This window comes from Dendrobates tinctorius, unplaced genomic scaffold (assembly GCF_039654945.1).
Source record: "Dendrobates tinctorius isolate UK_male_01 unplaced genomic scaffold, ASM3965494v1 ptg000108l, whole genome shotgun sequence".
NCBI lineage: Eukaryota > Metazoa > Chordata > Amphibia > Anura > Dendrobatidae > Dendrobates > Dendrobates tinctorius.
Window position 1 is genome coordinate 8166948 of NW_027361776.1, and position 15553 is coordinate 8182500.

General features: G+C 47.5%; 1 protein-coding gene across 3 annotated transcripts in view; it reads right to left on the bottom strand.

Annotated features, from left to right (window-relative positions):
- The window catches only part of TENM2 (teneurin transmembrane protein 2), a 6300157-nt gene that overhangs the window by 3112090 nt on the left and 3172514 nt on the right, over positions 1–15553 (bottom strand). The window contains exon 1 of one of the 3 annotated variants that reach the window (XM_073589485.1): positions 5346–6398. The exons of the other annotated variants lie outside the window; for them this stretch is intronic. Within the exon in view, the coding sequence (XP_073445586.1) occupies positions 5346–5391 (46 nt within the window). The 5' untranslated portion in view covers positions 5392–6398. Of the gene's footprint in view, positions 1–5345; positions 6399–15553 lie in introns of those variants that run through there. 3 annotated transcript variants of the gene reach the window in all.

Genomic DNA, 15553 nt, shown 5'->3' on the forward strand with positions numbered 1-15553 from the left:
TCATTATATAGCACAGCAATGGGTAATATAAGGATCGCTGTATACAGGGCATTATATAGCACAGTAATGGGTAATATAAGGATCGTTGTATACAGGGCATTATATAGCACAGTAATGGGTAATATAAGGATCGTTGTATACAGGGCATTATATAGCACAGTAATGGGTAATATAAGGATCGCTGTATACAGGGCATTATATAGCACAGTAATGGGTAATATAAGGATCGCTTTATACAGGTCATTATATAGCACAGCAATGGGTAATATAAGGATCGCTTTATACAGGTCATTATATAGCACAGCAATGGGTAATATAAGGATCGCTGTATACAGGGCATTATATAGCACTGTCACGTGTAATATAAGGATTCATGTGTATAGGATGTGGTGTAACACAGCACCAGGTAGTATAAGTAACACTATATATAGGACTACTGAGCTACTAATGTTGTTTGTCTGGAAGATTTCCATCGAGCGTAAAATGATATGCCGCCATTTTATGACTTAGTACACACTCAATAAAAAAGTCTGGTTTCTTTTTATTATGGTCATTGGTCCAGTGTTATCTATGTTAAAAATAATAATGAATTGATATCGCTGATGGTAAGAAGAAACCCCGTCCCCATAATGTAGCCAGAGCCGACTGTTTCCTCTGTGTAATATATTGTCACCCGCTCACATGTACACGTATAGACCCTGGATCACACGCCGTGGTCTTCACACCTGTCACTAGATGGAATATGTCTACAAAGAAATACTTGTATAGATAGAGGTCAGTGCTTACTTGGAATTGCATCAGTAAAATATCCATCTATGCAGTGCGATTCCCGTCCTCGGGGATGAATTTCTCATTTTACCACAGAGACGCCTATCATAACTGCTTCATAGGAAGAAGGGCTTCTGGGTTTCAGGTTACAAGCACCATTCACATTACGCCTTCTCTACTTTTATCCTTCCCTTTGGACTTTGGAAAGTTGTGTATGTAACACGTTTTCCTGGAGCTCATCTCCCTGAAGCAGAGGGCTTATTCCTATCGTGCTGCAGGCCTTTGTGCAATATGTCTCCAGTGTTAATCATCCCATTAATGTGGGCATCTGCCTCCAGCCCCATAATAGCCATTCCACACTCCGAGTTCACAGCTCCACTTTGCTCACAATTCATTGGTGTTACGTGTTCTGCATTTCAATTAACCCTTTGCATAGACAATTCCATTTGCACAAATTTTAAAAAGGACTTGGCTTACTCTACTTAGGCAACCGCATTAACTAAAAGGCTGCAATTTTATCAGACTTATCACTTCAAAATGGAGAAAACAAGCAGCACATTTAAGGCGAGGTAGTGCAGCGCCCTGAGCTGGTCAGCCTTACATATTCTATTCTCCAGCGTAATCACCCACTCAGGTAAGGGGTAAGAGCAGGTATGGCGCTGGCACCTACTATCCTATTCTGGTGCCTGTTCTGTGCCCCTGCACTGAGGCAATGCCGTTCTCTGCTCTCTAGCAACATCTACTGGTACAAGTGCAGCAAAGCGTCCACCAGTGAGCGCCCAGACACCAAGCAGGTGCAGGCTGCTGCTATGGGACCAATGGCCAGATACCTGCACCGTATTGGAGTCGCTCTGCGCAGTCCTTTACCTGCTAATTAATCCCATAAGACAACTGTGATAATAATAGGCCAGCAAAACGGGAGAAATAAATGTTATAGATGGACACAATGAAGAACCTCCAGAAGTATGTATAGTCTCAATATGTGTATTACAGTGTGCCAGTAATAATATCAGAGCTAAAAGTACGACATAGAAACTACGATGCCGAAGCGGGTATGAATGGCTGTGCATGGGTTAATAAATAGATATAATAGCCATATTGTGTGAGTGTATAAATATATAATATCGCCGTGTGTCTATAAATACTGTATATATATTTATATACAGTATATATGTATACATATAATATTACCGTGTCTATATGCATATATATATATATATATATATATATATATATATATAGCATGTATTTACTATCTATACATCTACAGTACATATTATTATTATTATTTATTATTATTCCTTTAAATCAAACAACTTACAATAACACTGCGTTTTTGTCGCATATTACAGCCCTCCGTAATCCATCCACGCTGCCGACCCTCAGTCAGCGTCAGAGAGCCGGTGTGCCCCTCTCTACCTGTTCTGTGAATTTCATGGAAAGCACAGCTTTGTGTCGGAGCATATGGGATGCCATTTGGCTCGAGCGTTACTACGAGATCTAATAATCAGTAGGGAGCAGGGCTTTCTCTGCACTCCTTCAGTGGTGAAGTGTCCTGCTGAGACCACAGGCCCGCTGACAGTCCGGTAACCTGGAGGTAGGGCGCCATGGGGCCAATCTCCGTCACATCTAGATCTATACGGGAACGTGCCATCTGTAAGTGGCTCCCACCAAGCACAGAAGCGCAGCGTATCAGGGAGGATAATTCCAGCTCTTGTTCCTGCATGCAATGAAAGCCTGATAGGATTAGAGGACAACGCTGGATATTCAGGGAGAAAAAAATCAATGGGTGCCTTGAAAGCCGGGCAATCAAGATAGTTTTTGTGAGCGGAGCTCCACTGGGTCAGCTCATTTATCATGGCATTCTCACATATGCCAAGTGCACTATGTACACCCAGCTGCCACTAATGCCCACTGCATACAGAATAAAGCCTGCATTTTGCTACTTTTTTGGGATGGAAATTTCAGCGTTGGCATCCTTTCTTCAAGACACAAGGAATACAAAACCAGTGCAAAAAAAGAGTAAGAATGGAATGGTGTGTAGCGGACATCTCGCCCAATTCACCTCCTAACTTAGCCCCAATCATTAGGGATCATGGAAAAGACTTCAGTCTGCTTGAATGGCAACTCTCAAGGAAACTTCACTTCTCCATCAGCATTAATCTAGTGCCCCAACAGCCACCACTGCCCATCTAATGCCACCGCTGCCCGTCTAATGCCACCACTGCCATCTAATGCCACCACTGCCCGTCTAATGCCACCACTGCCCGTCTAATGCCACCACTGCCCATCTAATGCTACCACAGCCTGTCTAGTGCCACCACTTCCCGTCTAACGCCACCACTGCCATCTAATGCCACCACTCCCCGTCTAGTGCCACCACTGCCTGTCTAATGCCACTACTGCCAGTCTAATGCCACCACTGCCCGTCTAGGGTCACCACTGCCCGTCTAGTGCCACCACTGCCCGTCTAATGCCACCACTGCCATCTAATGCCACCACTGCCCTTCTAAATGCCACCACTGCCCATCTAATGCCACCACTGCCTGTCTAGTGCCACCACTGCCCATCTAATGCTACCACTGCCATCTAATGCCACCACTGCCCATCTAATGCTACCACTGCCATCTAATGCCACCACTGCCGATCTACAGTAATGCCACCATTGCCATCTAATGCCACCACTGCCGATCTAATGCCACCACTGCCATCTAATACCACCACTGTCCATAGGAAAGGGAACAATCTGCTCAGCAGCAATGTAATCGGCCTCCTGCCAGAATAATGCCTGTGCTGGAACAGAAGAGACGGGGGATGTCCTGCAATATCATGCAATGCTTCCTAGGCAACTGGATGCCAAGTCACCAACCTGTAGTCCCAGTACTAAGCATGGCACAGGCAGTACTAAGCATGGCACAGGAGAGATGGTACAGGAGAGCCGGCACTAAGCATGGCACAGGAGAGCCGGCACTAGGCATGGCACAGGAGAGCCGGCACTAAGCATTGCACAGGAGAGCCAGCACTAAGCATGGCACAGGAGAGCTGGCACTAAGCATGGCACAGGAGAGCCGGCACTAAGCATGGCACAGGAGAGCCGGCACTAAGCATGGCACAGGTGAGCTGGCACAGGAGAGCAGGCACTAAGCATGGCACAGGAGATCTGGCACTAAGCATGGCACAGGAGAGCTGGCACTAAGCATGGCACAGGAGAGCCGGCACTAAGCATGGCACAGGAGAGCTGGCACTAAGCATGGCACAGGAAAGCCGGCACTAAGCATGGCACAGGAGAGCCGGCACTAAGCATGGCACAGGAGAGCAGGCAAAGCATGGCACAGGAGAGCTGGCATTAAGCATGGCACAGGTGAGCTGGCACAGGAGAGCTGGCACTAGGCATGGCACAGGAGATCTGGCACTAAACATGGCACGGGAGAGCCGGCACTAAGCATGGCACTGGAGATCTGGCACTAAGCATGGCATAGGAGATCTGGCACTAAGCATGGCACAGGAGAGCTGGCGCTAAGCATGGCACAGGAGATCTGGCACTAAGCATGGCACAGGAGAGCTGGCACTAAGCATGGCACAGGAGATCTGGCACTAAGCACGGCACAGGAGAGCTGGCACAGGAGAGCTGGCACTAGGCACGGCACAGGAGATCTGACACTAAGCATGGCACAGGAGAGCCGGCACTAAGCATGGCACAGAAGATCTGGCACTAAGCATGGCACAGGAGATCTGGCACTAAGCATGGCACAGGAGATCTGGCACTAAGCATGGCACAGGAGAGCCGGCACTAAGCATGGCACAGGAGAACTGGCATTAAGCATGGCACAGGAGATCTGGCACTAAGCATGGCACAGGCGATCTGGCACTAAGCATGGCACAGGAGAGCTGGCACAAGAGAGCCGGCACTAGGCACGGCACAGGAGATCTGGCACTAAGCATGGCACAGGAGAGCTGGCACTAAGCATGGCACAGAAGATCTGGCCCTAAGCATGGCACTGGAGATGTCACTAAGCATGGCACAAGAGAGCCGGCACTAAGCATGGCACAGGAGAGCCGGCACTAAGCATGGCACAGGAGAGCCGGCACTAAGCATGGCACAGGCGATCTGGCACTAAGCATGGCACAGGAGAGCTGGCACAAGAGAGCCGGCACTAGGCACGGCACAGGAGATCTGGCACTAAGCATGGCACAGGAGAGCTGGCACTAAGCATGGCACAGAAGATCTGGCCCTAAGTATGGCACTGGAGATGTCACTAAGTATGGCACAGGAGAGCCGGCACTAAGCATGGCACAGGAGAGCCGGCACTAAGCATGGCACAGGAGAGCCGGCACTAAGCATGGCATAGGAGAGCCGGCACTAAGCATGGCACAGGAGAGCCGGCACTAAGCATGGCATAGGAGAGCCGGCACTAAGCATAGCACTGGAGATCTGTCACTAAGCATGGCACAGGAGAGCCGGCACTAAGCATGGCACAGGAGAGCCGGCACTAAGCATGGCACTGGTCAGAGCCCGCACGGTGCCTGCTGCAGGCGAGGACTCTGCACGGCAGACACAAGCTGCCGCCCGCACTCACCTGCCTCTGCCGCGGGCTTCCTCCCTTTGGTACCCGGCTGGAGCATCGCTCTCCGACCAGTCACCGCCACAGTAATAGGTCCTGGAGCTGCGGGCGGCAAGTGACGTTCTCTCCGGTGCTCTCTCCGGTGCTCTCCCCGGCTCTCTCTCCGTCTCTCTTTCTGGTGCAGTCTCCGGTGCTCTCTCCGGTGCTCTCTCCGGTGCTCTCCCCGGCTCTCTCTCCGTCTCTCTCTCTGGTGCAGTCTCCGGTGTTCTCTCCGGTGCTCTCTCCGGTGCTCTCCCCGGCTCTCTCTCCGTCTCTCTTTCTGGTGCAGTCTCCGGTGCTCTCTCCGGTGCTCTCTCCGGTGCTCTCCCCGGCTCTCTCTCCGTCTCTCTCTCTGGTGCAGTCTCCGGTGTTCTCTCCGGTGCTCTCTCCGGTGCTCTCCCCGGCTCTCTCTCCGTCTCTCTCTGGTGCAGTCTCCGGGGTTCTCTCCGGTGCTCTCTCCGGTGCTCTCTCCGGCTCTCTCTCCGGGGCTCTTCCCGGCTCTCTCTCCGGCGCTCTCCCCGGCTCTCTCTCCGACGCTCTCCCCGGCTCTCTCTCCGGTGCTCTCGCTGCTCGTGGTCCCGTGTTAGTAAATCCCGTGGCCGGAGGAGCGATGTGACGGCGCCTCAGTCCTGTGCACAAGTGAGAGGGAGCAGCTGTGACTGCGAGTGAGGAGCCTCACACATGATGACAGCGCGCCGGCTGAGCACAGAGGGACGAGTCACCGGAATGTGACAGCACATGGGAAGCAATGCAGAGCCGGTACAGTACGGGGGAGGCACCGAGCTCTCTCCGCCCGCACTCCTCTAATGCCAGCTCGTCACTACTACCACCTCATTATCAGCACTGCTGACTGGCAGGCATTGTGCTCCCAGCTCGTGGAGCCTCCACGCGTGTACAGGTGGAGCAGAGCCCACGGTGTCAGCTCCAAAAGCCGGAGAGTCCCCCGAGACTGCAGCTAATTCCATATATCTATCTATAGAGCGGTGGGTTACTAGAAATAGATATGTAGGGAGAGAGATACATAGATAGATAGATAGATATGGGATAGATAAATAGATAGATAGATAGATAGATAGATAGATAGATATGAGATAGTTAGATAGATAGATAGATATGAGATAGATAGATAGAGAGATAGATATGAGATAGACAGATAGATAAATCAAAAAAAAGGGCAGCACTACCAAAATTATACAATTGGTGCAGAACCTATTCAACAGTGTCCAAACAACCGAATTAATAAATCAAGAAAAATAGGCAGCACTTCAAATTAAATGTGAAAAAGTGGATACTTTACTGATCCTCAGGTGGCGACGTTTCGACGGTGACCCGTCTTTATCAGCTTGAGGAAGGCTCATTCAGAGCCGAAACGTTGCCCTTATATGTGGGTATAATACATTCACTATCATTGAAAGATATGCCATGGAGTGCTGCCTTCATTTGGATTGAATATTGGACATTGTGGTGAATATTGGACAATTTGCCTGGGGGCCGTGCACCCGAAGCTAAGTACTGTGCTGTTTCTCTTTTTTCCATTTAGATAAGATGGACAGATAGATAGATAGATAGATATGGGATAGATAATAGATAGATAGATAGATATGAGATAGATAATAGATAGATAGATAGATAGATATGAGATAGATAATAGATAGATATGAGATAGATAATAGATAGATAGATAGATAGATAGATAGATATGGGACAGATAAATAGATGATAGATAGAAAGATAGATATGGGATAGATAGATAATAGGCAGACAGATAGATAGATATGGGATAGATAGATATGAGATAGATAGATAATAGACAGGCAGACAGATAGATATGGGATAGATAGATAGATAGATAGATAGATATGAGATAGATAGATAATAGACAGGCAGACAGATAGATATGGGATAGATAGATAGATAGATATGAGATAGATAGATAATAGACAGACAGATAGATAGATAGATACTAGATAGATAGATAGATATGGGATAGATGGATAGATAGGTAATAGACAGATAGATAGATAAATAGATAGATAGATAGATAGATATGCGGTAGATAGATAGATAATAGATAGATAGCTATGGGATAGATTGATAGATATATGGGATAGATAGATAGATAGATAATAGACAGATAGATAGATGCAGAATAAATAGATGATACTGTACATAGATTGATATAGAATAGACACATATACAGCTGTGGCAAAAAATTAAGAGACCACTTCCAAATGTTCAGTTTGTCTGATTTTTCTATTTATAGGTACATTTTTGAGTAAAATGTAAATTGCTCTTCTATTCTACAAACTTCTGACATGTATCTGAATTTCCAAACGAAAAATTTTGTATTTTTGTTCTGACAAAGAAAAATGGTCAAAATTAGAGATGAGCGATTTTGCCTTTTTTCGGGTCGAGTCTGGTTTCATGAAACCCGACTTTCGCAAAAATCTGGTCAAACGAAATCGGCCGATTATCGTGAAAAGTCGAAGGCCGACTGAAACATGAAACCCAATGCAAGTCAATGGGGAAGCAAAGTTGGCAGGGAGTGGAGGACATTAAACACACATACAGTCCCATTTTAATGCCAAAAACATCAATTCTTATTACTTAAGCTTGTCAACCTTAATTTACTTTATAATAATAGTTAGGCATTCAAAACTGGGGGTTATTTGGCTAAAGTTGTGGGGGGGTAGGGCTGGCTCCAAATTTTCGTGGGCCCAGGGCCAAAGAGTGTCACTGGGCTCCTTTAACACATGACACAATTCATGATCCTCTGATACAGCAGAGAAATAGCGGTATAGTACAATGAAAAATACTTCAATTCTTACATCACATGACTGATATCCATTTTAAACTCTCCAATAGCTCCAAAAACGGACAGTATATAACTCCATACAGTATTATGGCCACCGCATAGTGCGCCATACAGAGTAATGAGGCCCATATATTTCTCCATACAGAATCATTGGTCCCATATAATGTTCCATACAGTATATGATGAGCTCCACATAATGCTACAGTATATGTTGTTCACCATGGATGAAGCTCCACTGTGTTATGGGCCCAAATAATGCTCCATATATAATGGGCCCCATTTCTAATGCTCCAGTGCATAATGGGCCCTGTAAATGCTGCTCCAATATCTGATGTCCACCTTTGGACTGCTCCAGTGTATGGTGAGCCCCAGATATCATTCTCCAGAGTATCGTGCTCCCCAAAAATTGCTCCCAACCTTTAAAACAAATAAGTCTCCTCACTAGGGAATCCCTGTACTCTGGACTCCTCATCATCCCCATCTTCCATCTCTCTGCACTTGGACTGTTTAGACAGAGGGCGTACAGACGTGATGTCATTGCGGTCTTTGACCAGAATGTCACTGTCAGGAAAAGTGTTTGGTTTCCGGGGGCAGTATGGTTGCAAAGCTGAACCTTAATGGAATGTCCAGAAGGGCACCATCAGGAGTGGACCCTGCGGCTTAATTGGACTTAACACAGGCAACCTCAACCATGCCATCCACAAAAAAGCTGCACAGATTGCAAGCTTAATTCCGTTAACGAATGAGACTCAGGCATGCCCCCGCGGTCCGCGTCCAGCTTACTAGAGGGACACGCGAGGCTCTGGCATGCGAGATCGGCCAATAACAGGTCTGTCATGCCCTTACATGTCCGGGGCTGCACGCGTGCTACAATGAAAGGACCAGCGTGTATCGCTTACAGGTGTGGATAACACGCTGAACCCCGTTAGTGATGGGGATCTGGGATTACAATTCTTCCCCGCGAACAAGCATTTCCCAGTAAGTGCAGGTCAACCATAATTCCGTAAATAGGCCTAAACGGCATTCCAGAAAGAATGTGAAAAAATTAAGTGTCCAAAGCACAGGTGCTGTAGCTTGCTTAACAGCTGGGCTCCTCTGCTGAGTAGCACACAGTTCTTACATAAACAGGCGGCATAGCTTGGTTCACGGGTGTCCAACTCTGCTGAGTAGCATACACAGTTACTAGGCCCAAAGTATTAAGTGGTGTAAATGCAGTCAAAAACTGGTTCTTTCATAAACAGGCGGCATAGCTCGGTTCACGGGTGGGCTCCTCTTCTGAGTAGCAGACACAGTTACTAGGCCCAAAATGATTTTCAGGACAATATGCGGTAAAAAATTATTAGAAACACACACGGTGCAGCTCCTTCACAGGTGTACTACACCGCTGGCTACTAGTCACTGCTACTATGCCCTAAAACTGTCTATTATCATTGAAAACCATTATTAATGTGAAAAAAAGATACGCTTTTGTTTAACAAAACGTTATCGAACGGAAACTCGAACAGCCGAATTTTAATCAAAGTGTTGTAGTTCGACGAACGGATCTAACACCGCCCAAAACAGCTAGAATTTGAACTTGGCCAACAGTTCCACTCAAACACCACTCATCTGTAATCAGGAGGCAGACTCAGACGGTCTCAAGCACAGTATGGATTCGACAAGATTGCAGAAAGTTGAGAAAGGGTACAGTATCACCGGATAACATGGATATATAGCATAGTTTAAACATTTAAAATCTCCGTGTTTATTTCCGGAGTCTGACAAAGACACTCACAGCCTCAGTATGGATTAGACAACAATCTAAAAAGTAGAAAAAAAGGAAATGTTTGTGAAGCGTACACCAGTATACACTGTTAGGGTATTTTTAAATCTTCATATATATTTCTGTCTCAGTAAGACAGTCCAGACTCTCCGCAAGAGGAAAGGAGATGGATAAAAGTACAGACATAAAGTCGAGTGATTGCAGAAATTTAGGAATTACTAATCAGGGGAAAAACTCCTGGGAGAATTCTCAGAGGCGATGCTAACCCTCAATTACTTTGTGTGTGGAGACAGCGAAAACAGTTCTTTGTGAAGAAAGGGTTGCTGTATCGCAGTACCGTTGATCCCATCACCGTTACTCATCTCCATCAAATTTTGATCACAGGGAGAGATGTAGACATGGTCCTCACTGCCTATCATGATCTGTCAGGTAACTTTGGAGTGCAAAAGATAGAAGCCACAGGCTGTAGGCGATTCAATTGGATTGGCACATTTAAAAATGTGGGCAGGAATGTCACAAGTCTGTGGGTAGGAAAACTGTGAAAGCTGATGATAAACCACCACTGCATCTCATTGTGAGTCGACGTCCATAAGAAATGGAAGCCATTGATCATCTGAAGCTAGAGCCTGGCCAGCAGGACAGGGAATAGCTACGTCTTAACCATCATCTATCAGTTCACCAAATTTGTAGTGGCAGTCCCAGGGAAGGATTTGACAGCCCGGACTACACAGCAGAGGAGCATGGAGAGGTAAATATTGCAAATGCTGGGGCCCTGCCCAAGCAAGGGGGGCCCAATCGTGGGCATCGGTACTGGCACTGGGCGCCTCATAGTACGCCGGTGTGTCTGACGGCGGGTGTCCACCCCCACCGTCAGAGACACTTGATTGCACTATGAGGGACCCTGTGCCAGTGTCGGCGCCTAAGAGTCGGCCCACCCACCTGTCCAGGGCAATGGCACTCGCACGGTTGCGTGCGCTAGGTGGTGACCCAGACCATGGGGGGGAGGCAGAACAGTTAGGGAGGTTTAAAAAATGGCATATGTTGATGTTGGTCATTCAGCAGCTGCAAATGGAGGAATTGGAGAAGTCTGAGGAAGAGGAGGATAAAAGCGAGCCATTTTTCTGGCAACCTATGTGTCATCAGGGGAAGGTGGGGCAAAATCCTTTGAAACCCATGCATGGTTCATTTTAATGAAGGTTAGATCATCAACATTTTGGGTCAACAGACGGGTCCTTTTTTCTGTCAGGATTGAGCCAGCAGCACTGAAGACTCTTTCCGATAGCACACTAGCAGCAGGGCAAGCGAGCTTCTGTAAGGCATATTGTGCCAATTCAGGCCAGGCAACCAGTTTAGAGGCCCAATAGTCAAAGGGGAATGACCTGTGAGGGAGAACATCGAAATGGGACGAGAAGTAGTTTGTAACCATAGTTGACAACTGCTGTCTCCTGTCACTTTCAATCGTTGCAGTATTACCAGTCGTGTAAGCGGGACTTGAAAAATCAGTCGACAACATGGTCATGAAACCCCTGTCTCCAATGCCACTTCTGATGTGTGCACCATGAACACCTCTTCCATGTTTCCCCCTACGGCTCGTTGGAGAACCATCACCGCTGCTGTGTGCTGGGAATGCCTCAAACAAACGGTTTACCAGAGTTGCTTGTTTGTTAGCCAATATTAGGTCAAGGTTCTCCTGTGGCATGATGTTTTGGAATTTGCCTTTATAGCATGGATCCAGGATGCTGGCCAACACATAGTCATCATCGTTCATCATTTTGGCAATGCGGGGGTCCTTTTTTAGGATCTGCAAGGCATAATCTGACATGTGGGCCAATGTTCCAGGTGTCAATGATGCACTGCGAGTGCTGGGTGGAGGAGCACTTTCTGGCAAATCCACATCCCTCCAGTCACGCACAAACCCTGTACCAGACCTTGCCACGTCAACATTTTCTCTTGCCCCACGAGAAGCCTCCTCCTCCCCTAAATAATCATCTCCATCATCATCATCCTCCTCTTCCTCCACCTCGTTCAGGAGAGATCCCATAGCAGACAATGGCTGACTGTCATCAAGGACTCCCTCCTTCTCTTTCTCATCCTCCTCTGCTGCAGACGCCTACTCCTTAATGTGTGTCAAATTTTGCATGAGCAGATGCATAAGTGGGATGCTCATGCTTATGATGGCATCGTCTGCGCTTACCAGTCGTGTGCATTCCTCAAAACACTGAAGGACTTTACAGATGTCTTTCAGCTTCGACCACTGCACACCCGACAATTCCATGTCTGCCCTCAAAGTGCCTGGCCGTGTATTCTCCCACAAATGCATTATAGCCTGCCTCTGTTCGCACAGCCTCTCAACCATGTGCAGGGTGGAGTTCCACCTTGTTGCAGCGTTGAAAATTAGGCGGTGCTTGGGAAGTTGGCGCAATCGCTGCATCTTCTGCATACGACGGAGTGTACAGGCGACCGGCGGATGTGCGAGCACAGTCTTCGGACCTTCTAGAGCAGGCCTGTTAACTCCGGATAATTATTGAGGAAGCACTGCACCACCAGGTTCAAGGTGTGAGCCAGGCAAGGTATGTGTCGGAGATTTGAAAGGGCTATGGCTGCCACAAAATTCCGGCCATTATCACTAATTACCTTGCCTGCCTCAAGATGTAGACTGCCCAGCCATGACTCAGTTTGTCGCTGCAAGTAGTCGGCCAGTACCTCCACGGTGTGTCTGTCGCCCAAACACATCATCTTCAACACAGCCTGCTGACGCTTACCACTAGCTGTTCGATAGTGGGACACTGAGTGTGCAACACTGGCAGCTGCGGATGGAGTGAGACTGCTCTCTGTGGATGAGCTTTCGCTTCTGGAGGAGGAGGAGGAGGGTCGAACGCCTACACCCAACTGTTTCCTATACCGTGGGGTAGGCAGCACTGTCCCACCGCCGCTGTCCCCTGTGGACCCTGCATCCACCACATTAACCCAGTTCGCAGTGATGGACACGTAACTGCCCTGGCCATGCCTACTGGACCATGCATCTGTTGTGAGGTGCACCTTTCCATTCACTGATTGCTTGAGTGCATGGACAATGCGGTCTTTCACATGAAGGTGGAGGGCTGGGATGGCTTTGCGATAAAAGAAGTTCCAACTGGGTAGGTCATAGCATGGTACTGCGTAGGTCATGAGTTCGCGGAAAGCTTCATTTTCAACCAACTGGTAGGGCATCATCTCTAACGAGATTAGTTTGGCAATTTGGGAGTTCAAACCCAGTGTACGCGGATGAGAGGATGAGTACTTTCTTGTCCTACTCATAGTCTCTGGTAGGGTGACCTGGACTTGAGAGCTGCATATGGTGGAACTAGCGGTGGACATGGCGGACTGAGAGAGGGTTGATGATGGTGATGGAGTTGGTGTTCTTTCTGATGGCCTAGATTCAGTCTTTCGTAGCAATAACATTGTGATTCCCTGACTGCTTTGGCCTTGTGACGACACCTCAACATTTGCTGCTGGTGGTGTGCTAACCGGTGGGCTTAAAGTGGGGGAAACGATGTAGCGTTGCTGACTACCTTCATTGGGAGCAGTTGCACATGTGGTACGTAAGGTTTGGTAGTCCGTCCACGCTTGCAAGTGCATGGTGGTTAAATGTCTAAGCATGCAACTGGTATTCAAATTTCTCAGATTTTTCCCTTGGCTAAAGGTCTTTGCGCACTTCTTACAGATAACCTTTGCCTGATCATTAGGATTTTGTTCAAAAAAGTGCCACACTGCACTCTTCCTACTATGGAAGACATTTTGAGGCCTTGCACGCTGTGCTAATTTGACCGTCTGGTCTAGCTGTCCTGCAACTCTTTTGGTTTTTGTAACCCGTTTTTGGACTGCTCCGGGCCTGCCAGATAACAGCTGTTGCGATGTCGATGCCTGCTGCGGATGCTCCTCCTCCTCTTCTGAGCTATTGGCAGCGGCACCCTCTTCCCCCAATGGATGCCAATCTGGGTCAACAACTGGGTCATCCATCACCTCCTCTTCAATGTCATGTGCACCTTCCTCTGTGTCACCATGTAAGGTGGTATATTATGCGGGAAGGGGCACTTGAGTTTTGTCAGGGTCAGATTCTGGCTCAGTACACTGCAAGGACAATGTAGTGCTCTGAGTGAATAAACCAGCAGATAAATCTAGCAGTGGCTGTGCATCAGTGCACTCCATGTCAGATTCTTCTTGGACTGGGTAATTCACGATTTGACTTGATAACCCAGGCATGGTATGTGAAAAGAACTCCATGGAGTAATCTGTAGTGTGGCCAAGGAAAGGTGTGGTTCCTGACCATGAGCCTCCAATGACGACTCGGTGCTTTTATTTTTTGAAAGTTCAGAAGAGGAGGCGATAGAGCTGGAGGCTGTGTCAGCAATGTAAGCCAAAACTTGTTCCTGAAGCTCCGGCTTTAAAAGCGGTCTACCTACTCCCAGAAAAGGGAGCCTTCAAGGCCTTGCGAAGCCAGACGGTGACGCAGGCTCAGCACCTCCTGCATTAGGTGCTATTGTGCTTTTGAAACTACCAGCAGATCCACCACCAACACCATCATTACCAGCTGGCAACCCCCGCCCACTTCCACGGCCTCTTCCAACACACTTCCTCATTTTTGGGAAAATGTACCCAAAATACCACCAGCAATATGGAACTGTAAAACAAGGTACAAGGTGTATATAGTATTGGGGACAATTTGAATCTCCCTACAGACTTGAAGACACTGAACTATTATCTCAGGCCCAGTGTAGATTACACCTCAATATAACAGGCTGAAATTGGATGGTGTATAAAATGGCTATATAGGACTGGGGAGAATTTGAATCTCCCTACAGACTTGAGGACACTGAACTAATATCTCAGGCCCAGTGTAGATTACACCTCAATATAACAGGCTGAAATTGGATGGTGTATAAAATGGCTATATAGGACTGGGGAGAATTTGAATCTCCCTACAGACTTGAGGACACTGAACTAATATCTCGGGCCCAGTGAAGATTACACCTCAATATAACAGGCTGAAATTGGATGGTGTATAAAATGTCTATATAGGATTGGGTAGAATTTGAATCTCCCTAGAGATTTTAGCAAGCTGACAATGATGCTCTCAGTCCCAAGTATGGCAGCAGGCAGCCTAATAAGCAGGTCTGCTGCACACAAAAGTGTGGAAAAATGAATGCTTGGTAACTGGGCAAAAAAGAGGATGAAAAGTATTTTTTCTTTTAAAAAAGCAGTTTGCACAGCAGTGTGAAAACAGCAATGCAGCTATCAGGGAGCCTTAAAAGGCAGCCTAATAACCAACAGAGCTGATGCACCAAAATATAGCCTCCCCTGTCACTGCACACTAACTGGTGTGTTGTACACGGGAAAATCGCTACCAGCAGAAGCAGTTTTTTGTATCTTCTTCCCTGCCTAACGCTCTCCCTACAGAATCAGCAGCAGCAGCTCTCCCTATTCTGAGATCAGCAGAAGTAAGATGGCGGTCGGCGTGCACGCCCTTTTATAGCCCCTGTGACGCCACACAAAGCAAGCCAATCACTTGCATGCCCTTCTCAAAGACGGTGATGACCGGTGCCTATGTCATCGCGTTGCCCACAGTGT